The 23017-nt window shown below is 46.5% G+C and overlaps 1 protein-coding gene across 1 annotated transcript; it reads right to left on the reverse strand.

Moving 5' to 3' along the window:
• Positions 1–114: 114 nt before the first annotated feature.
• Positions 115–22199, reverse strand: prkg2 (protein kinase cGMP-dependent 2). The gene is made up of 22 exons (XM_076047077.1): positions 21688–22199; positions 19594–19777; positions 19205–19439; positions 16692–18663; positions 15274–15760; positions 13577–13743; positions 11093–11206; positions 9597–9702; positions 9058–9121; positions 6876–6953; positions 5285–5379; positions 5095–5163; positions 4911–5009; positions 4626–4779; positions 3927–4063; positions 3402–3491; positions 3175–3316; positions 2928–3091; positions 2648–2770; positions 2254–2316; positions 1787–1853; positions 115–423 (listed from the first exon to the last, which is right to left on the reverse strand). The coding sequence occupies exons 5-22, from the start codon at positions 15750–15752 to the stop codon at positions 328–330; spliced, it is 2307 nt and encodes a 768-aa protein (XP_075903192.1). The 5' UTR covers positions 15753–15760; positions 16692–18663; positions 19205–19439; positions 19594–19777; positions 21688–22199; the 3' UTR covers positions 115–327.
• Positions 22200–23017: the final 818 nt, after the last annotated feature.

Genomic DNA, 23017 nt, shown 5'->3' on the forward strand with positions numbered 1-23017 from the left:
TGGAGCACTGCCTCACAGACGTTTGATGGAAACACCAAAATTCCACGTAAAATATTGTCGAAAACACACTAGCTTGAGTTAAAGCTAAAGTTGTGTCTATTACCGTTGCTATTACCGTTACTTCTTATTTAATAAGCCACAGTGCCCTCTCAGGTATAAACAGTGTGACTGCCCATTATAAAACAAGATGTTGTTGTTGTTGTTGTCACCAGGTAACAGCAGGTTGTTACCCTGGGGACCTCGGTCATGGTAGCCAGAGGAGAGCCTCATTGCCGCCCACTTTGGCCATTAGCTTTAGCTGTAGCTGGAGAAGAGAAGCAGCAGGTCTCAAAAGTCCATGTCCCAACCAGAGAGCTCGTCAGGCGGACTGTCCTCATCCGGAGGGTATTTGTCAAAGTAGCTGTGATCCGTCGGTCCTGTAAGCTGTTGTGGTCATTTGAAAAAAGAAAAAAAAAGAGAAAAGAAGCAGAGAGAAAACAGTGAATCCTGCATCTCGCAATTTGATAGTTAGAACCCCACAGGTCAAATCTCGTGGCCCTGGTGTTCCATTGCCATCCAATTTGAAAGGCTTTGAAAAATCTCCAGACACAATGTGCCGGCAGCGGTAAACATGTGCGAAGCAGAGGTTAGTGGCTAAATGACACGCAACATGTTTTTTTCTAAACCATGCCTTATTATCCACACATGGTTTGTGTTTGCCAAAAAAAATCAATTAAATTAAATAAATAAGACTGTGTTGTACAAACAAATGAAAGATACATTTTATAATCTTCAAAACACCTGCAGATAAAGTTCTGGGTTGTCTCATCTTGGCTTGACGGGTTAAAAAAAACAAAAAAACACCGACGACCAAAAAAAAGCGACAACAATCAGAATGCTGCGCACTGAACCAATCAAGACTGTGGCTTAGTTTAAGTTGGGCAGCATTTAATTTTAGCTCATCCGTTCTGACGCAGGAAACACATGGCAGCCGGCTGGAAACAAGCAGCCTCGTAATACATCCAAACAGTAGGCTTGAATATGTTGGATGTTTCTACCATCTCTAGAGGGGTGACGCTACACGATGACATGTTTCATGAGCCATACGCAAAACAACAAAATAATATGTGCGTGAAAACATTTCAGGAATGAAGTTACAGAATATCTGCGTCCCCCTGTATTAAAGAGACAAAGTCCTAAGCTGTGCTCAAAGCTACCAATTATAATGGCAATTTCCACAACGGTCGGACGACATATTACATATACAGAATGCAAACAGAAAAAATATAAAAATACAAAAATAAAAAAATGCCTTATGCCAAAAACATGTGAATGACCTCAGTTTTCCCAGAGCTGAAGACTTGCTCAGCTTGGCCAACGGCCCCTCCAACTGGTACCCATGTCATGCAGTGCCACTGAACACTGGTTCTACGTTAACATGAATGTAGATGATCAGAACATCACGACAGGACAGAACCCTGAGCAAAGCCAGAAGCAAAACAAAACTGGCCTGCAGCCAAGACAACTTTTCTGCTGCAGACTGGAAGGGAACCAACTCAGGGTTGTTCAACATCACAACTACTACACAGTGTTTGTCTTCTTCCAATATCGCCAGAAAAATAGGGTGCTTTTCACATGTTTTTAATGGTTTACTCCATTGAAAATCTTGATGCATGGATGTACAGGTTATAATTAGAATGGTTTTAGCTGGTGCTATGTGGATTCTGATAACTTGATTGGATTCTGATCTGAAGATAATGGTACACGTCTAAGCGTCAATAAGTCAACACATCCAGGTTTGACTTACTGCTCTCTTCAGTGGGGAGGGTAAACTCCTGGCCTTCAGTCCTTCCCAGTTGAAGCCATTGAACCACCTTCAGATACAAGACGCAAAGCACAGAAAGAACATCAGAAAGATTTGTTTTCTTTTTTTTTCAAATTCTATTTTTATCACCACAAGGTCTGGGACTAATTCTAGAGCGAATGACGCTTGCAGACGTTCACCCTGAACTCGACCCCTTGTTCCTGTGGTTTTGTCTGGCTGACAGACAGTCCTGGATGAAGACACAGCTATGGGCAATGTGTCGACTGCATTAAGCCTTTTGATTATGTTGTGCGTCCCCCTCTTCTCGCACACCATGTTCACTATTGATCTAATTGCAGAGGTCAGAAACCATTACACGCACTCATATAGGCCAATCAGTGTTAATACCCCACAGTCGATCATCCCTATGACATCAGCAAGAGAAATGGGTCCGTTCCCTTTTTATTTACCTGTGCTTCTTGATATCAGTAATTCCATTTTTGAGGTTGCCCACTCGCTCGGAGGGATTTCGCCTGTCAGAAAGATCAGAATTGAAAATGACTCGTGGAACCCCAAAAAAAGTTTGGACTTTCTGTTTTTCTCCGTCCTTTTGTCTTTGATGTTCCAGTGCATTAATATTTATGATCCCCATTTGTTCTTTGGGTTATTTCCACGGCTCAGATATGTGACCCTGCCTCCCAACTGATTCAAATGCAGTACCCTGTTTCACTTGAACGGTTTGACCAGATGTCATTAAGTCCAACGTGTTGCGAGCACATATGCAATTGTCTGGAAGATACTTTTTTCGGATATTTTCCCATTCTTCTGATTTTGTGTGTTTATTTCTATACTGTAGTCTTGTACCTGCATAGTTTGCGTATGAGGTCCTCGGGTCTCTTGCTGATCTTCTTGGGGAAGTCCATCTTCTCAATGCCTTTCAAGATGAACGTGTACGTCATCATCTGGTCACTGCCCGAGAAGGGAGGACTGTAGAGTAACAACAGTGGAAAGTCAACCCTTTACGGATGCTGCTCTCTGCCATATTGATCTGTTCAGGATCGTATCAGACAGGATACCATCGAATCATAAGAAGATGCAGAGTTCAAACACGTCACTGCTGGATCAGACTACCAGACACACTGACCTTCCAGTGAGCAGCTCGAACACCAGGATACCCAAAGACCAGAAGTCCACACTGAAGTTGTGGCCCTTGTTAAGGATGATCTCAGGGGCCACATATTCTGGAGTCCCACAGAAGGTCCAGGTCTTCTGGCCACATCGCATCTTTTTGGCAAAACCAAAGTCAACCTGGAAAGCCAAAGTTGATCCATTCATTTGGGAAATAGTTTTGAAAATGTCCCCCAAGAAAAGCAAAATGAGTTCTAGCGTACTAGTTTGATGTATCCTTCCCCATCCAGCATTAGATTCTCAGGCTTTAGGTCTCGGTACAGGACCCCCTTCCGATGGAGGTACTCAAACGCTTCAGTGACACAGCCAACACAGAACTTAGCCGTAGGCTCGTCAAAGCTCCCCCTAGTGTGGAAAAAGCAAAATCTTGGCAAACAAGAACTTTTTCAAACTCCTGATTACGCAGTGACTAAAGCAGTGGCAGCTGTACCTGTCTCTGAGCAGACTCCAAACTTCTCCTCCCAGGCAGGCCTCCAGCAGCATGTACACATATTTGTTGTCTTTAAATGTGCGATACAATCTGAAGTGAAAGAAGCAAAGGGGTTGCAACTCCTGAACCCAACCAAACATCAGCATGAAAAGGAATTCTAAGTACATGAAGTGATCTCATAGTGCGCAGCACATGAGGGCAGGTCAGCGGGAGGAGCGTTTTATGGTGAAATATGACTTTAATATCTCTGATTGTTCTGCAAACTGGATCATGGTAATTCAAGAGAGGGTGACAAGAACACTGCACTGCCTCAGTATTTCATCAGTGACAAAGAAAAAAACACATTTTCATCGCTGAAGTCTTCATATCCCCCTGACGTTCTGTCCTACTGACTAGATATAATCTGCTTGGGGGCCTCAGCTGTGATCAAATAAAAACTTAATAAGCAGCCTTGGCTTCCCCCGACTACTAGAGCACAGGCCGGAGAAAATGGAAGTCTGCTTGAAAGGCTGAAACGTGACTGACTTGACAACGAAAGGCGAGCGAGCCTCCGCCAGGATCTTCCTCTCCGAGTGGATGTGCTCCTCCTGCCGGTTGTCCACCACATGCTTCTTCTTGATGACCTTCAGTGCAAAAGTGACGTCCTGTTCTTTCACTTTCACCTGCAAGTTGAGAGATAACAGGCGGACAGACACATGAGACCCAGATACATTTAGGAGATGCGGGTGGTTTAGTACATTCCCCCTTTTCACTTTTGGGTTTATGTTTTGAAGTTTTACCACAAAAAGAACACCTGCTTGTCCCAAATCCTCATCTAAGGCCCACAGTGTAAGCTCGGGATTGCAGTGTACTGGTGGGTAAACGCGTCTAAGGTCTTTCGAAGCGTCGGTGCTGTGAAAAGATTCTGATGAGATCTGGCATTCACAGGACAGGGTGAAGAACTTTCTCCATGGGCTCCGAATGGATCTGCCAATTTTCCACTGTCACAGGTAAGAGAGGTGAGAGCGGTGCCTCTGTTCACCGGAATGCCACTACAGCTGCTGTTGTAGATTTTAAAGCAGCCAAGCTGTGGAGACGGTGAGGTCAGACAGCTCCCCCTGCCAGCTGAGGACCAAGTTACACAACACAACACCTCCAGAAAGTCTCCCAGGGTGGTGGAGGGGGGGCTTGGATATGGATCTTATGTGGGATCTCTGTGTGTATGGAGTGTAGTCGAGGTCTCACCAGTTCGACGCGTCCAAAGCCGCCGACCCCGAGCGTTGCAATGACCTCCAGCTGGTCGAAGGGCCTGGATGAGGGGAACGCCGCCACCAACTCCTTCAAGCGGATGACGTCTGGCGACAGCGGTTGACTCTGGTGGCGCGACACTGACCTCTTCCTGCACAATGACGACAACACCAACCAAGCTGAATGTTAGTTATGGATATTTTTTTTCCATCTCTTTTTTTCAGCTGAGCAAATAAAGTATAAAACCTGGACTTTGGCTTTCATTGGCAGTGTTGCGGCTACCTGGCGTGTCTCTTTTTGTCGTCCCGATCGAGTGTCGCCACGTAACCTTGAAGGTACTTCTGCAGCTCGTTAAAGGTGCCCACAGTCTGATCAAAGGTTCTAAAGAACAGAGAAATAAAAGGGGATGAAAGCTTTCCCGTCATTGAGATATTTCGGTATGAGTTACAAGTGCTGAAACACTCACTCCCTGTCGATGACCAAGCACTCCACACCGTTTTCCTCAGCGATGATATTGGCTGACCTCACGTCATCACTGGAGATATTTTAACACCGTGCATGAAAACACAAGCAATTAGGGATCATGACGTCAAACCGGTAAAAACACACACTTGGAAGAATTTTTACGGAGTTCTGTGACTGGTGGATCTTTTTACCTTATAAGTGCTTTCTCTCCAAAGTAGTCGCCCTTCTGTAGGGTGTTTATAATCTGCGGAAAGTGGTGGGCCTCCGTGCTCTGCGTCACCTTCACCTGTACAACACAGTTGGCTGCATTCATAGGGTGTATCGCCAGCTCGAGGTCCACATTCTACACATGTTGCTGGTGATTTTGTTTTCTTTCCCAAAACATGTTTTGGTTTTGCACAAAAAAATAAAATTAAAACTGTTCTGTTTTAATGATGGTAACTGGATATTGGTGGGCTTTCATAGACAGAGAGTTGTTAATCAAATATCACATGGTGTCGAGAGCTCTACATCAGCTGCCTGTCCGAGCAAAAAAACACTTCGGCAGCTCGGATGTTGTGAAACTTCCCTTTTAATTTGTGAGGCTTTAAAAACCAGTGGCCCACCCCAGTCGAGGTCAAACATCCCACTTGTGGCACAATCCAGCTGGGGGGAGGAGAGGCGAAAAAAGATGCCGCAATGACATCAGGGCCCCAACGGGCAGGTTTGTTTTAGCTAAGTGTCCCGTTTGACCTCAGTAACCCTCACTTCCCTCTGTTTTTCCTGCTGGCGAGCCTGCACGGTTCTGTGGGGCACAAGTTTCGCAGAGGCGGTGGAACCACTCCCTGCCTTAGCAAACAACATCTCCGTCTTTCTCTGTCTGCTTTGGCGAGCCGAGGAGCTGCTGTCTCACGCTGGCTCTTAATGGCATTTTGAAAGTCCCCATGGGCAAAACTCTGGCCTCGCTCCATCTCTTCTTACTCCCTGGTGTCAGGTTGCATACTTATCAGACAGACAGCTGGCTGAGGCCAGCGTGTCCAAAACTCACATACTGATTGGCCAACATCTCATTTTGTCCGACTGTTTGCCAAAACCGAGCCGTGAGCTTGAACAGAAAGGTCCGTTGGATTATATCATGTGCGTGAGTTTTTGATGAATTTTTAAGACGTGTTTAATATATTTCCCAATTCTCTCTTGTCGAACCACAAATGAGGATTAAAAGATTAAGGATGAAAAGCAGAGGAGCTTCCAGTCTTGTTGGACCTGATAAGGTCCTAATGAGTGCCATTGTTACAGAGTTTGGAAATGTCCCTGCAGTGCAGCTCAAGTGTAGTATCTTATAAGTATGAAGTGCAAAGCACGTAATGACAAAAGCGCTAATGAATGAGGCGCTCTTTAAGCTCTTCAAGCCGTTGGGGTCATTCAGAAATGCTGAATACATTGCAGTGGATTCAGTCGTCCTTTCCATCTCATGAAAACTGCTGATTTTTTAGGTCTGTATTTTTGTTTTTTGCTTTTTCAAAAAAAAAAAGAAAGAAAAAAAAGGACCAGAATGAGTTCACTCTTAAAGATACTGAAGCAGCCCTTGGCACGGCTCCGTATATAAACTCCACTTTGTTCTAAGGGCCGCGCAGGGTGACTCCGCTAGCACTGTGCCACCTTCACTGGTGCTTATCCATTTCACACAGGCAGGGTGTTTTTGTTGCCACCATGTTGCCGTGCCTGACGGTTCAAGTGCCCTTGGTTAGACATCCCCATCATGTTCCCTGCGTGCCACCTGTTTGTCTTTGCGAGGCGCCTCACCTTTCCCTGCGCAATGATGTAGAAGGTGCTGCCTTCCTCGCCCTCCCGGATGACGTGTTCTCCTTTATCATAGTACTCCTAGTGGGACAGGGTGGAGAAAGAGGGAGACGGAGGGCAGTCAGTCAGAAATGAAGCATTACATTGATTCGGCCATCGACCCGCATGGTCTGGTTCCTGGTAGCGAGTCCCCTACGGGATGAGGGTGAGAGTTTAGTCGTCAATAATGCTCCGTAAATCAGACATTTTCAACCTGGTGTAGAAGAGGGGTGGATATGTTTTATTTTTCATTATTATTCTTATTATTTCGTTATTTATTTTGGGGGAAGAAGGCTCTGGGGATGTATAAAACATGAAGGACGGTTCGATAGAAAGCAACGGGTGATTTATGATGCTTTTAATATGTGTCATGAGGCTCTTTAATGTGCACGGTAATAGGCCAATTTAGCCGAGGGTGAATGTTTGGGTTGGCATAACAGGAAGCTAAAAGCCAGTGTTTCTGCAGAAGGCTCTAAACAGGGGGCTAAATATCAATGCACTGTATCTTTAACGCAAGAGCTGAGGACTTTGGTGAAAACAAATAAATTGGTGTGAAGAGCAATTTCTGCATTTCTTGGCTGTTCACAGTCAAAAACCTGGGGTTAGGGTTGGGGTTAGGCTTCGTTCTGGGGTTGGAGTTAGGGTTGGGGCTGGGGTTGGGGTTAGATATGGGGTTGGGGCAGGGTTGGGGTTAGCGTTGCTGTTGGGGTTAGGCATGGGGTTAGTTAGGGTTGGGGCTGGGATTAGGGTTAGGGTTGGGGTTGGGTGTGGGGTTGGTGTTAGTGTTGGGGTTGATATTGGAGTTAGGGTTGGGGCTGGGATTAGGGTTGGCGTTGGGGTTGGGGTTGGGGTTGGGGTTACGGTTAGGGTTGGGATTGGGGTTAGGGTTGGGATTGGGGTTAGGGTTGTGGTTGGGTTTATAAAGGCTACCTCAATGATGCAGCGTCTGTGAGCGATGGCTTTTAACTGCTACTCTGGATCCTTATGGTGAGCCTGCGAGCTTCAGCCCTGAACTTTAGCCAAATATTTACCTTTAACAGGAAGGGAAGAGAACATTTTCACTCACCCCCTCCACGCCCCCCACTCGCAATAAAAAGCTTTGAAGCACATCCCTATGTGGGATCTTTCAAGTACCCTGACATGCTGACGATCCCTTTACATCGCCTCCCTCTTATCTTAACCATCATGCTGCACTAAATGGGTTCGCAAATGTTGCTGACGTTTCCCATTCGAGCCCTTAATGCTCCGTCGGGAGGCATGCAGCGTTTGAATCCACTCGTCCTATTTTTGGAGACAGCCGATCGACCAGTCGCAGCACAGATTCAGCTGATGTCCCATCTCTGCTTCCAGTGACAGGGGCGGGGGGGGGAAAGTAGGCAGGGGGACCAAATTCCAGTCCCTTACCCCTGGTTAAGAACTTTCAATACTGTCTGGCAGATTCTCGATGAACATCTGTGGTACTATTAGGTTACACCTACCCCTCCACCCACCAACTGCCTACGCCTTCGCCCCCGCACCCCTGAGAGAGGCAAGGAATCAGCTTCATCAGAAATGACTGAATAAGGAAATTCTCCCATGGAGTAAAGTGGCGAGACGAGCGCTGTGCACGAGCAACGTCCTTGAAGGGGGTTGACAGGGAAAAGATGCTGAGGACGGCTGTAATCTCCTCTCCTCTCCTCTCTTTTTTCCCCTTAGATTTGAAACATTTTCACAATACTTATAGGATTATCATCTCCTGCGCACTTTTTAACACACGCAGACACTCTTTGGCACATGGAAGTTGTAAGAGTCTGCGCCTGAAAAAAAAAATATTTCAAATCTTTACGACGTCCCTCGTCCAACCGTTTGAATAAACACTGTCTGGGGCCCTGGTCAAATAATCCTGGTAACAATATACGGCACTCAGTGATGACGGGAATAATATCAGCTCTGTTCATCAACAAGGTAATTTGTGAGGTCTTGCTGACTGAAGGTAGAGAGTGAATATGCTGACAGGCAGTAATGGTATATGGCCGAATGGTAATGATATTTTGACAGCAGCTATCTGCAAAGTTCAGGCTCCCAGGAGCTGCCAGGAGAGGCTTTTCAGAAAGGCTCTAATTTGTCCCTCCAGTGGAAATGGAGACAATCTGGCAGAATGACTTACCACCTCCAGGCAGTCCACTATTTTGCTGAGCTTGTCCTCTGGTAGATTAGCCAAGAGAGAGACACTGGCACAGAGAGAAAAAAAAAATACAGATGATGCGCTTTAGTTGGTTCAGGTGTTTTAGAATGCAAACGGCGAACACATCTGCTGCGGGATTATCTCCTGTTTTTAGCCTCTGCAATTCTTTATTTTTCTTAAATCCTTTTTTACTCCACTATCAAGGTTATGTGTGGCTGCTAGATGCTTGCACAACAATCAATAGTCAGTTGATATATTTCTAATTTAAATAAAAATGCGCGCTAATTAGACACAAAATGTATTTGATATTCTACAATGCTACTTCCACCCAGTGGTACCTAAAAAGCTCGTATAGCTCTGCGCGCCAATGCCAAACTCTCTATCTTCAATGTTGGTGCACTATCACAATAGAAGAGTTAATTTGTCCAAAATTAAACAACCCAGGTGAAGATGAGTTCAATGACTGACTTATTTTTACGATAACTGCCAACTGCCCTAATCCTAGCGTGCGTGGTGCTAACCTTCGGAGGAAGTTGCGGTACTGTTCATGCCGGGTCTCAGCCGTCCTCCTCATGATGTTCTGAAAGACCTCGCGGTCCAGAGCCCACGTCCTCACGTTGTTCACCGCTGTGAAGGCAACGGCGAGAGGAATGAGAGGCGGCGCCGCGCTAGCGTTGCTGGCATTTCGCTCACCTGGCTTGTGGAGCCGCAGCTGTTTTGACTAGCTCCTGGCCAATAACAGGAATATCACTTTTCACTTTCCAACTTAATTGGACCCCTCTGTTCTTGCAAAGAATTCACGCACGGCTGCACCTTGGAAGCCGTGGAAGGTAGGTGCGGAAAATGACGGCGATCAGGCCTCCACTTCAGTGGTGAGAGCCGTCAAACCCTCAGGAAACTCGCTGACAAGCGGCTGTTTTCACAAAGACGGAAGTAGCTGCGAAAGTTCCGCGAGGTCAGAGCTCGCCTTTGTCCAGCGCCGCTTCACATCCACACCCACTCATCTTCCACTTCATCGCACTGTCCCTCCCTGAAGGCCCGCCAGCCAGTCACATGGTTAAATGGAACAACTCAAGTATGTATTGTCAGGTGTTTGCTCTCAAAATGCCACCGTGGTGATGGAACCAATCAGAATGCAGATCCGGGCAAATCGCACAAAGCCTGTGTCAACACACACACACACACACACACACACACACACACACACACACACACACACACACACACACACACACACACACACACACACACACACACACACACACACGTGTCAACGCTGGCAGAATGGTTCTCACTAGCAGGCGTCGCTCCAAGACGTCATTGCAGCCCAGACGAAGGTCAAGCAAGAGTCGGACCACATTCAGTGGCGGATGAGAGAAGATTGGTGGGTTTTCCTGCTCTCTAGTTCAGGCTCTAACAGTATGCAGGCCATGTGAACAGCATATTGAGATTCATTTTTTTTTATTCTTTTGGATTTGGATCTCTGCTCTCACTCTGTCTTGTGCAAAAAGCCTTAAGAAAACATGCATCAAGTTGTGATTTTACACAACATGAACACAATATGAAATATTTAACTCCCGTGCTCGGTCAAGGTAGGTGCATTAAAGGAGAGGCGTCAGACTGTAGCTCCCATTTGATTCAGTTCACTGCAGATTCCTGAATTCCTCAGGCGTCCCAGAAGCCTTTGCAGCAGCAGCCAGCCTGCCGTGGCTCCAGCTTGTTCTGCTCATTACGTGTGAGAAGATCCTCCCCTCCTGACACGCAGGGACCAGGGACGGATCTGCACCTCCTGTGAGCGCACCGTACCAGATGGAGCAGCAGCCTCGCACACACACACACACACACACACTCACGCAGCACTGGGATTTGTTAGTTTGATTACGTCTGGCGACCCTGCGAGCGGTCGGTGTGTCCGTCCTGATCCGTCACAGAGCTTCTGCTCAGAGCTGAGGGGGAAGATGGGAATGTGCATAACACACGAACCCAGGAATTTTCTAAGATGAGGAAAAACAGCTACCTTTGACTGACGCCGTCCGCGTGCAGTTGTACAGAATGGCCAGTTCTCCAAACGTAGTCCACACTGAGATCGACGTGAGCAGCTTGTTGTGCTGAAACACGTCCAGCTTCCCGTCTGAAACAAGAAAAACAGTCAGTCGGCATCGGATACGTTGTTGTGTGTGTTGCTGTGGATGCACCTCCAATGCAGGGACATAAGACAGGATGGCCCTTGAGAAAGGGTGATTTACTACATTATCTGACACTAAATACTGTCCAACTGAGCCACGCCAGACTTTCACGCCTGAGCAACAACAACAAAAAAAAAAAGTCCAAATGTCAGCACTGATTTTTTTTTTTTCTTTTTTATCAGACAGAGGAGTCAAACTCATCTTTTTGACAGCGAGTGAAATCAAAAGATGAGTCAAGTCAAACGCTTCATTAATGAGATTACGATCGCCGTCTCCTGCCATCTGTGGGATTATATCGAGCGGCCTTCATCGCTGACGAATCATTTAATCACCAGCAGCGACTCACAGCGCAGCAGCGGAAACGCTAATGAATTCACTTTCGGTGGCAAAACATGACACATTTGTCGGCTTCATTTGGTTTGAGACTCGTGTGTCCTGAAAGTCAGGAAGGATCCTCTGCCTGTGTAAACTGATGGAGGGTACGCCCGTTTTTTGTCACGGTCACGTCAGCGAACGGGGTTGTTTCACCAGCAGCTGATCAGCTGCCGTTCGGTTGTTCCCAAGAGCCCCGGGAGCGCCGAGAGTCGCGTGTGAGAGGAGCAGCAGTGGAGGCATCGGAGCAGCAGTGGAGGCATCGGAGCAGCAGTGGAGGCATCGGAGCAGCAGTGGAGGCATCAGAGCAGCGAGCCAACTCCTGCCGTGACCTGCTTTTCCCAGGCTGTTTGTTAACGTACAGCACATTCAAATCTTTCAAAAACGCCTTCAACAGTAACTAAGACTACTATCTATTTGGCATCTTAAGAAATATTAATGTGCTTTACTTATTTGTTTCACAGTAAATTTAAAAATTTGTTCAGCACATTATATTTTAACATTAAAAAAAATCCTTTCAGTTAAAGTTTTTTGGGGGGTTGTTTTCTTGATTTTTCAATTAAACTTTCAACGCATTCCAAATGATTGAGGTGGTTTCTTGACCTTGTAAGGGCAGCTGCAGTGTTTGGAATTCTTGGAAATTCCAAAAAGCTTCCATCTGAGCCTGAGCCAGTCAGTCAGTTTTCTCCTTTGAAGACCAAGAGACATAACAGGGTGTCTGGCGTGAAGCTGCTTTTAAATGTGCGCTTGCTGTCACGGTGAAGAGCCGACAGGACAGACAGAGGACACTCCCTCGTGATTGGCTGTTACAAGGCGGAGCCCGCGGTGGGAGCAGGTACGGGTGGGGGGGGGGGGGCGAAACAGCCTCTTCAGGCTGAGACACAGAGAGGCTCATTTTGTGAGGCCTGTGCAGCTCAGACCAAACAAACCCTGTTTGATTGTTGGAGCGAGACCACCGAAATTAAATGTCTTGAATCTGGAAATGGCCACAGTGGCGCCGCTTTAAACCGGCAGAAAGAGTGGTGTGGAATCAGGCCGGAAGACTGAATCTGCTTGTCGCGTTTTTCAGAGGTTTTCCAGTGATGTTTGGTTTAAAAGGAAATTGGAACACATGTGTATTTAAATATCATCCATTATCGAGATGGGCAGGAAGTCGTGCTAGAGATCCAGTCAAGCGTCCAACCATGCACACGGTCAGAAACTACAGCTTTACATGGTAGGAACGGCCAAAAGATGAACTAAAAATAAATAAATAAATAAATAAAAAAGACTCCACAGACATTTAGGAGTAAGTCTTTTTTTTTTTTTTTTTTTTTTTTTTAATTAGTTGGCCGCTTCCTGTTTCCTCCACATCGAGGTCTTCTGGCTGTTCTCGCCGCACGTCTTTTTGTCGACACGGCAGTGTTTCGCCTCCCCCATGTGTGAAAACACTTTCGTAATATAACAACTGAACTTTTTCTAACTTTCTCATTTGTCGGACTACTTTCAGCCGCGGTGGATGGAAACACCGGTGGGTTCACCAAGCGGAGAACAAAAAGTCTTTGTGCGATCGTTGCGTGAAAAGAACCAGCGAGACGTTGAGTGGAAGCGCTCGGCTGATCAATGGGAGTCGTTGATGGTTTCAATTGGAATTGGAGCCGATGGTCTGTTTTAGTACTGTCTGCAGTTGGCCTAATTTTTCTGTTTGCATGGGTGTGGAACAGCATAAATAATTGCCTCTGAGGCAAAAAGGGCCGAAGCTGATGAATATAATGGGAAAAAGAAAGACAGAGAGAATGAAGAGGTCACATGTGACCAGGAAGTAGTGAAGTCGCAGCTAAAAACTGGTGCGTATAGGATGCAATGGGAGAAAACAGAACGTCTTGACTTGAAATAATTCACTTCTTCCTACTTCTTCACCGCTTCAGGAGAAGATGAGAAGATCCGACCACGAGTGGACCTACCTGCCAGGACAAACAGGTGGTTCCCAGGCTCCCCTTGCTTGACCACGTACTCTCCCTGCAGGTAGGTGCGCTCGTACATGCACTCCACCATGTCCTTGATCTGCTGCAGCTCCAGCCTCTTCAGGTACTGGTTCTTGTTCAGGCCGTCCGTCAGTAGCTTCTTCACACTGTTCAGACACAGACGACAGCAGAGGGTGAAGGTGACGAGCGTCAGACCCCAGAACGCCCCCTGAATGCACCGGCTGTTGTCTGAAGGATTCATTTATTCAAACTCAATCTGACGTTTCCCAAATGTTGAAGCAGCCTGTAGGATGTATTTGGAAAGGTACGCCTGCCTAGCACTTGGGGAGGCTTAAAAGTTACATTTTGATTGGACTAAGTCTGTCTATTACATCCAGAGCAGACAAATCCTAATCTTTAATGCCATATTTTTTTTTAACAATTTGCCAACAGCACAGTGCTCTCTATTGGTGCCCCACAGCAAGCCGAGATGTAGGGAGATGATGAAGATGTTTAACCAAATCCTGTCCAAAGCCGGTCAAGAGCAGTGAAAAGCATTCACTGTTCTTCCTGGAATGGAAAAGATCTTGTCCCTAAGCTACAGCTTCAGTCTCCTTAAAGGACTCTGGCCAAGTGATCAGTTCCAGTCTGAGCTTTTCAAGACGGATCAGCGTGAATTCACACTTGAAGATGAGATGGTTCCTAGCGAGGAGCCATCTTTGAAGGTCCAGCCTGCGGCAGCAGAGGGGGCCGCCGAGCGCCACTCCTGAATTCAATGCTACAGTTGGACTTTAGTTTCACTGCATTTTTCATTGCATTTCTTCCAAACGTAACAGTGCTTTAATTGCACTTTTATTCCCAGTCCGCCTACAAGAACACAGGCGCTGATGCGGCTCCGCGGCCAACGCCCACCTCCACATTACTCACACCGTTTTGGGTTTTTTTTCTTTTTCTTTTTTCGGCCTCTTGATAAATACTTTGTCTCCTGTGAAGAGATGACCATTTGCAGCCAGGGCTCTTTCTAGCTGTGAATCAAGTGCGACGGCCAACAACACAAAAAAATCCCAGCGAGCTGTCAGAGTTCGCCACCGGTGCGTTTTAACAGCTGTGGCACTCAGGGGCCCCCAGGTCAGCAGAAGAAGAAGAAGAAGAAGAAGAAGACGTGGCTTCCTCCTTCGGGGGAGTTGTAAAGTGGAAAGGTGAAGAGTCACGGCCGAGTGAGAAACTGTAGATCACGAGAGGCGGCAGGGCGGTGGTCTGGGGGGGAGATGGGGAGCGGAGGGCAGGGGTGGGGGGGCTGGTGGGTGGTCTGTCAACCCGCCTCATCGTGCGCGATAAATTATCACTCTGGGGCTTCGTAAAATCAGAGGAGATGACAGGAATCCGGGATGGAGTTTGTTTCTCCCGCCTCCATTGGGTCACTCACTCTTCTAAAAGGGGGGCGGAGCCAGAGGGCGAGGACTAGCGTTGTAGTCAAGACCCCCGCATCAACCAAGACCTTATCAAGATTAGAGAACATTGAGACCAAGACAAGACCAAGACTGAATACATCAAAGAAAAATAACAACAAAACAGAACAAATGACCAGTATCTTTTTTTCAATTCAAGTTTGCTTCTACATTAATGGAACTGCAATATTTCCTTTCAGCAAGGTATCTTGCTACCCCCCCCCGCCCCCCCCCCCCCCCCTCTCTCACCTGGCGTCCTTGGGCACCCGGGCCTTATCGAAGGAGAACTTGGGCAGGCTGCTGGAGTCGTAGGTCCTGGACGTGGGCTCGGCCGACACTCCCTCCTTGGCTCCTCTCCTCCTGTTGAGGGTCTCCTTGATGCGAACGCCCAGGTTGGGGCTTCCCCGGCTCCCGGTCCTGACGGAGGGCGGCCTGGAGGGCAGACCTACCTGGGCTCCGCCCTGGTTCCTCATCACGTCCTGCAGCTTATTGAGCTGGACGCACTTGTCCTGCAGCTGCTGGCTGAGCTGGGCCAGCGCTCGGCTCTGCTTGGCCAGCTGCTCCTGCAGACTCCTGACCTGCTGCTCTCTGGCACACAGCTCCTCGTCCTTCCTCCGGCCTTCCCTCTCCAGATCCACCACGCGGGCCCTCAGGGAGTCCAGGGACGACTTCTTGAAGCTGCCGTCGGTGCATTTGTAGCGCTTCGATTTCATGGAGCCGTTCCCCATCTTGTCACCTGAGGGAGGGGGTGGGGAGCGAGGAGAGGAGCTCAGTCAATATTTGCTGCGATAATGAAATTTAACACAAAGGCGGTGAGATTTTTTGTTGGGGGGGGTTGGGGAGGGTGGCTGAGGAAGTGTGGCGTTGGGTTTCGGACAGGCGAGGCGACGCTGTGGCGCGATGACTGAGAGGTGAGAGGGTGGAGCAGTGTGTAATGATGAATGACTGTCCACCGCATTTATAATTCAGAAGGCAGGAAGTATTACATTTCCCCAGCCCCCTCCCCCCTTCCTCTCCCAACCCCCCCATCCCGACAGGAAGCTTGTGGAAATGTGTCAAAATAAAGCTCAGGCATCACTTTCTGCTGTGTGATTCCAGTCTAGGAGGACGTTGGGCGTCACTGGAAGCAGCAGAGAATGAGCATGAACAATCCTGCGCTTTGCCGGTTGGGGAACTGTCTCACCGTCTCACTCACTCACACTGTCGACTTCATTCATCACATACCTGCTCTGATTGGCCCCCTGCGGTGAGTAAATGCCAGGTCAAACTGTGCTCCCACTTTACTCTCAAAACACGGAATTAGAAAATAAATCAAAAATAAATCTGTCAACACTTGCAGGTGAGCATTTTTTTTTTTTTCAATCTTCCTCCTTAAATCTTTAGGAAGACCTTTATAAACTGTGAAATAATGAATCAATCAAATTGATTCTATGACGTCACCATCAGCGACGTCATAGAAATGTTACCAAAACTTTAAAAATACCCATTACTGACGCATTCTTTCATATCTCAGCACTAAAACATCACCGGGGCACCTGCAACTTCCGACGCCTCGCTCCCTCTTTTCTTTTCCTCCTCCTCCTCCTTTTTTCTTGCTCGGCTTCTTGGGACGCAGCTGGTTTGAAAAGAAAACGTGTGTTTGCTAGTGAGTCATCCTCGGCTCTTACCTGCTCAGCCTCCAGACGAGCCTGCCTCGTTTGAGCATCCGTGGAGCAGCGGGTCCATCCACAGCTCTGCTGGCTCCGCATCCTCTCCTCCCTCCTCCCTCTCCTCCCGCCACACCTCCTCCTCCTCTGTTCTCGCGTTCCGCGAGCGTGACATCGTCACTCCTTTGAATCGCATCGGTGACGACATGACGTCAACACAAAAGTTGCGCTTTATTTCCAAGTGTGCATTAAAAATTAAAACTCAAACGCCCCCGCCCCTCTTCTTTATAATTCATCTTTTCTCAACACGTCGGCTGTTGCAGTCACGTGGTAGATCACGCACGTATCAGTGGATGTTTTTTTTTAGTGTGTATGAATTGGAGCGAAGTGATATTTGATGAAATTATGCTTTATACGTTGTGAACTGTCTACATTTGACTCAATAAAAATTAACAGAAAATGTCTTAGTAAAAAAACAAAAAAAACAAACACGACGTTCAACATCTGAGGCACAAATTTGGAAATAGGAAAAAGTACAAGCTGGTGCGCCACCTGGTGGCTTCACTGACCTTTGCATGTTGTCAGCCTACTATTTTATGAAGATTCACATGGAACTATTAGGACCTTATGGGCGACCGGCATAATGGAAAAATAACATTTCACTTAATCTGTCAGCCCACTTTCATAATTTAATGTATGATCATTTAATAATTGTTTAAATGTATGTTGTTGAAGTGTGATTATGGATTATTGGAGGTTGACTAGTAAAAAAAAAAAAACGGTCTTGGTATATGCATATATATATATATTGCATATGAATAAACATAAATAACCGTTTGTGAAATTAATAGTTTGAGGCATTGCAATTAAACATCTCATTTAAACACGTGGCTGGAAGCAGACGCAGCAGATCCCTCCTCTGTTTTGTCTCCAGTCCAGAGTGAGAGCTGGAGGCACCAACATTTTTGGAAACAATCAATTGGCTTCGACATGTTTGTCTGTGACGCCAGTCTGAGCAGCCGGGGCAGCAACGCATTTTATCGACAGGCTCAGCAACAATAGCGGCATGTGGCCAAGCTGATTCGTCTGCAGCCAAAATATCCAGGCCACCAACTGCTGACCTCACTCTCAGAGGGATCCCGAGTGGTGCACACAGTGATCGCTTCCGATTAGCATTTATTGGAGTTTTTAGGTGGAATATTTTTGAAGAAAAATTTTTTGATAATAATAATAATAATAATAGAGTTCTTAATATGGCTTGCATTAAGAATGAAAGCGTTAAGATTGAAGAGTATTGTTATGAGCGCATATTTTGACTGATAGATCTTTATAAGACCAACTCACATGAGAATTGAACACGCGACCTCTTGGTCTCCAGTCCATCCACCAACACCCTGAGCTCTTTGTCCTGACGGACTAGAAACTTTGTGACTCAGTCATGAAAAAAAAAATACATTTATGGCTCACATTCAAACACCACTTAAAGGCAAAACTTGTCATTCACTATCAATTCTGGAACTGCTTCAAAAAATTCCGTTGGATCACAAGAAAGGAAAGCAGGAATCATTTATCATTAAAGACGACGTCCTGTTTCTTTCAAAAATGACAGATTATTAGAAAACACAGTTTTGTAGGCAGGCGATGGGAATTCCCGGACGTATATGGAAAAGTCATAATCCTGGCCTGGCAGTTTGTCCTTGATGGATGGATGGATGGATTGAGTTAAGAGACCAGCACTGTGATGACCTCTTCCTTCGGCAGTATTTCGACCTGGGAACAGGGGTTTTCTGGGACGGGGCTGTCCGCAGCAGGGTCTGCTCTGGTTGGCTGACTCTGCCATGTCCTGCAGTACAGGCAGCTGGGACAGCGCTGGCTGAAGGACACGCACGTCCCCTGTAGCCGCTGCGTCACCTCGCACTCCTTCTGGCACACGGGACACGTCTGGAAGAGGTCTTTCAGGCAGCTTTCCGACACCATGTAACTGGAGTCCTTACTGTGAGAAAAATGGAAAAGAGAGAGGAATGAATAACTCGTTAAGATCATCAAGTTTAAGATTAAAGTTCATGTGAAATGCTTGCAGATGTGATTCAGCGCAACATCAATAAAGTTCGATTGATTGAGTCAATCAATGAATTAATAAGTGAATAAATAATTTCAATTAGTTTAGCATTTCCATACGTTCGTAATTGACATCCGATCTACAACTAGACACGTAGAAACCCAACCTCTGATACCCACTGTAGTATCTTTGCTTTAGTTTCATGTTTTACTGGTAGTTCCGGTTTATTACCATTAGGTGGTGCTCTAGGTTCCCCCATTGTGTTCACCTGTGCAGGTAGCCTATAAAAGGAAGTTCCTTTGTTTGGTGTATGTCTCATACTGCCATGTGCAAGTAAAGCCGTTGAATGCTACGTCCTGAATCCTGTGTCCTTATTGAGGTTACACCATATAGGATGTAATACCTACGTATATACAGACATGAATAAATGTATAAAAATAATAATAAGAAATGTATTTCAGTGGTGACATCTTACCAGGATGCACGGGGCTCATGTGCAGGGCTGTGTGGTGGTGGAAGGGTTCTTGTAACTTCCTGTTGATCCTCCTTCCTCCCATTGGTCCATTCGAGACGGGCTCTCTTTGACCGCCGGACCTCCTTTGAGAGGTCACCGCCTGGACCGTCAACGTGCGTGAAGAGATACTCAAGCAACGTGCCTTTGTGGGTGGTCACCGTGCCGACAGACTTGTGCGATGTCGTGGCCTGAGTCGCTGAGCAGGAACAAGGAGAGTAGCTTTAGATATTGTGTGCGCGCACACACTCACTTGCATTTTCTACTGTATATTGCAAACAAGTCTCTCTCCTCCTTGTCTCTTCTGAACCAATCACTCATAAACCAGTCTACAGTCCACATTGCCTACTAACCTTTGCTTCTTACGGCCTGAGCTAATGTTTTAGCAGACAGCTGTGTGGCTACTGATCTGGTGGAGGGACCTCTTTCCGCCTGCGATCCAACAGATATCCGATGAGGGCCAAACTGCACCTGATGGTCGGTCTGGCGTTCTGCTTTGATGTGCGGCACGTTTGTCAGGATATGATGTGTTGCACTCTAAAAGGGAAAAATACATAGATAACAAACAATGTCAGTACTTGAAGGGGCCCCATTATGGCCATTTATGGGTTTGATAAATGACATTTGGTGGTCGACTTCCCACAATAAACTATGAAGCCAAGAACGTGATGTATTTTTGTTTTGGTGTGTGTGTGTGTGTGTGTGTGTGTGTGTGTGTGTGTGTGTGTGTGTGTGTGTGTTTGTTGTTGTTGTTGTTGTTGTTGTAATTCGCCTGTTATCTTGTGATAAATACTTATCAATATGTTATCTGGACATCACAAATATATAGTTACTTGTAGTTATAGTTTTGTGACAACAAAATTTAACATATCTTGTTAACTTAATATAGGAGGAGACTTTTGTAATTGATTGATCAACACACCAGGTTGTACCTAGAGTGTCCTACGGGTGGTTAGGGAAGATAGATCATGTATTTCTATTGGAGACGACATTCTGAATAATTTATTCATTAGCAACCAAAAGTTATTGAATTAACAAGGTCTTATCGCGGGAAGACTGTGTATAAACAAAAATGCATGGTCGTTCACGGCTTCCGTAACACACTAGCTTTGCTTAGTGTGTGTGTGTGTGTGTGTGTGTGGGGGGGGGGGGGGGGGGGTTGTTTTTAGCCCACCTATCAATTAGCTTCCACTGCTGCGGCTAAGCTACCATGAAGTTACTGAAATAGAACTGAGTTTGACCATCGCCAGGCCGAAAAAAGGAGGTTATTTCTTAGAACACATTTTCACACAGCTTTCTACTAACGTCCCCGTTTAGTTTACATTACATTTGGGTTTAAACGTAACGTTAACGTTACAACAGAGACTATGTTGTTGCGTTGCCTTACGTTAGCTGCAATGCTAAAAACACATTACAAGGATAGGAAGGAAGGAAGGAAGGCTAAACAGCAAGTCAAAATGAAATGTTAAAAACTTACATCTTCCACGTTTTTAGTCGCGTCACGAACCGTTGGGACCGAGCCATTCTTTATATTTAAACGAAGTGCAAATCCAGCGTTGAACTGGCTTTCATTGACAAAACAGTCCTTCGCGAAATGGTGAGCACACACATATAACAGTTTTGGAACTGCTGTCCGTACACGCCCTTCAAAAATAAAATCAATCCACTGTGTTCTCAAAGACTCGGACGACGGACCTAGAAAAAGACTGGGATGCTCATTTGTGCAGCCAAAAACAGAGCAACCCCTTCTTCCTGACCGTTGTTTCGCCATTGTTCTCACCGGAGCGTTTGTGAGCAGAAAAACGTGGTGCCGCTTCTAGAGTTTCTGTGGGTTTGACAAACCTTTACCAGAGGCGGTGTAGGTACAGAAACTGTCCGGGGCTGTGGAATGTGGCCTACGGCAACTCTACACACTACAGCGACGCCACTAACTGGAGGGGACGGGTCGAGTGCACTTCCGTGTCTTAGTGATGTCACTATGTCACGGAAGTACAATCTGCCTCTGAAGCACACATTTTCGAAAGAAGGAGTGGGGGGTGTCCCTTAAATAACACAGGACAAAGTGAAGTGCGTCCCGTATCAGTTCATTATGGGACAGGTTTTTTAGTTGCCTAATATGGGACAATCGCGTATTTTACGGGGAGGTTGGCAACCCTATCTAGACCACAGACGGAAATCCAATTAGGTTTTGTCATTTTCCCCTAAAAAACGGGACAAACTGTGTCCCGGGAGAGATTTTATTTTTCCTGGGTCAGGTGGTTCTGTGAAAAACGGGACGGGTGGCAACCCTAAGCTAACGGACAGAGTATTTTCTTAGCAGGTGGGATCGTAGACAGGCCGGGGATGCATATTATTGATAGAAAACCGCACTAAAGTGCATTTTGCATCATATGCAAAACAAGCATCCCTCACTCGGCCCGTCTCTGTCTCTCTCCCGCCTCCCCTACCTGCTCCATCCGTGGCTCCGCCTCGGAACAGCCCTTGGCCGGTCGTTCACTGCGGGCATGATGCGAGCGGTCCCTCGGAGCTCTCTCTTCGGCGGTCTGATCTCGAACCGTCGGTGTGGCTCCAGCTTTGAGACACAATTTCCCCGCCAGTCCCGCCTCGTACTGGCCGAGGTTAGTGAAGCAGTCCGGTAGAAAGTGGTTGGCACACACCATGGGGTTCTTGCCCACCTGCGCCGGGACGTTGCCGTCAAACACGAAATCCAGCCACTGGGTTCTCCTGTCCTCCGACACGGGGAGCCTGTGTAGTGACTGGTGCTGGTGTTTGCAGCCTTGGACCGAACAGTTGGCGTGTTTGGGTCTCGCTGACATCGCTGCTGCTACGTGCTAGCTTAGCGGGGAAGATGTCTCCAAGCTGCCGGGGGGTAGGCACCGGTGTTTGGGATGCAGCCTGGAGCCTCCCGTGGTCCGTCATCCGTCCCTCAGTCTCACCGTGGCTCTCGTCCCATGGCGGGGGCGTGCACGACAGCAAGTCGGCGTGGTCAAAAATCCAAATTAGTGATTTTAATGGATCTCGCCGCGGTACCTTTATTTTTTATTATTTTTTAGATATTACTTTGTAAATTAATTCCTGAGCATAAGATGGCAGTGGTGTGTTTGGCCTGAAAAGGTTTGAGGAACAGCTGTTTCAGAGCAATACTGCTCGAGTAAGTAAGAGACGCGAAGCTCCAGGCTACTGCCAACCCAACTGCACCCCCTAGTGGTAGTCTGCGCACCACGGTGTTATATACTTCTACTGTAAAACTGTTACTGTCTCTGCAATGCACAATGTAAAGGTTTTGACAGTCTTCGCAGGCAGAAACCGAAATAGTTTCTGCCTGCGCCACTAACAAACTTTAACTTATTGTTTACTTCTCTATCTTACAAATAAGATACACATGGATTTTATTAAAGTTCATTTCATTTCATTTTTAGGGCATTAAGCCAATTTTACACGGTGGAACTTTAACAGACTATGTCAGATTTCTATTCATAAAAAAAGGAAGTCACAAAATTATTTTTAGACATTCTTTTATTGACTCTTTTTAAACACTACTGTTCATAATAATAATAATAATAATAATAATAATAATAATAGTAAACGGTGTCTATTCCATCTTGACAATCAACATAAAATAAAGAACTTGAGGAGGAGGGAAAGACAATATGTACACAGTGAACACAGCGACAGCACTCAGTGTCAAGGGAGGAACAGTCCAGGCAAAACCAACGTCAGTCAAAAAAATATATTCAACTTCATAGTCTGAATGCCTTTAGAAAATAGGTGACATAC

This window comes from Nelusetta ayraudi, unplaced genomic scaffold, assembly GCF_046127955.1.
Source record: "Nelusetta ayraudi isolate G7.1 ecotype Tasmania unplaced genomic scaffold, CSIRO-AGI_Nayr_v1 ptg000092l, whole genome shotgun sequence".
Classification (NCBI taxonomy): domain Eukaryota; kingdom Metazoa; phylum Chordata; class Actinopteri; order Tetraodontiformes; family Monacanthidae; genus Nelusetta; species Nelusetta ayraudi.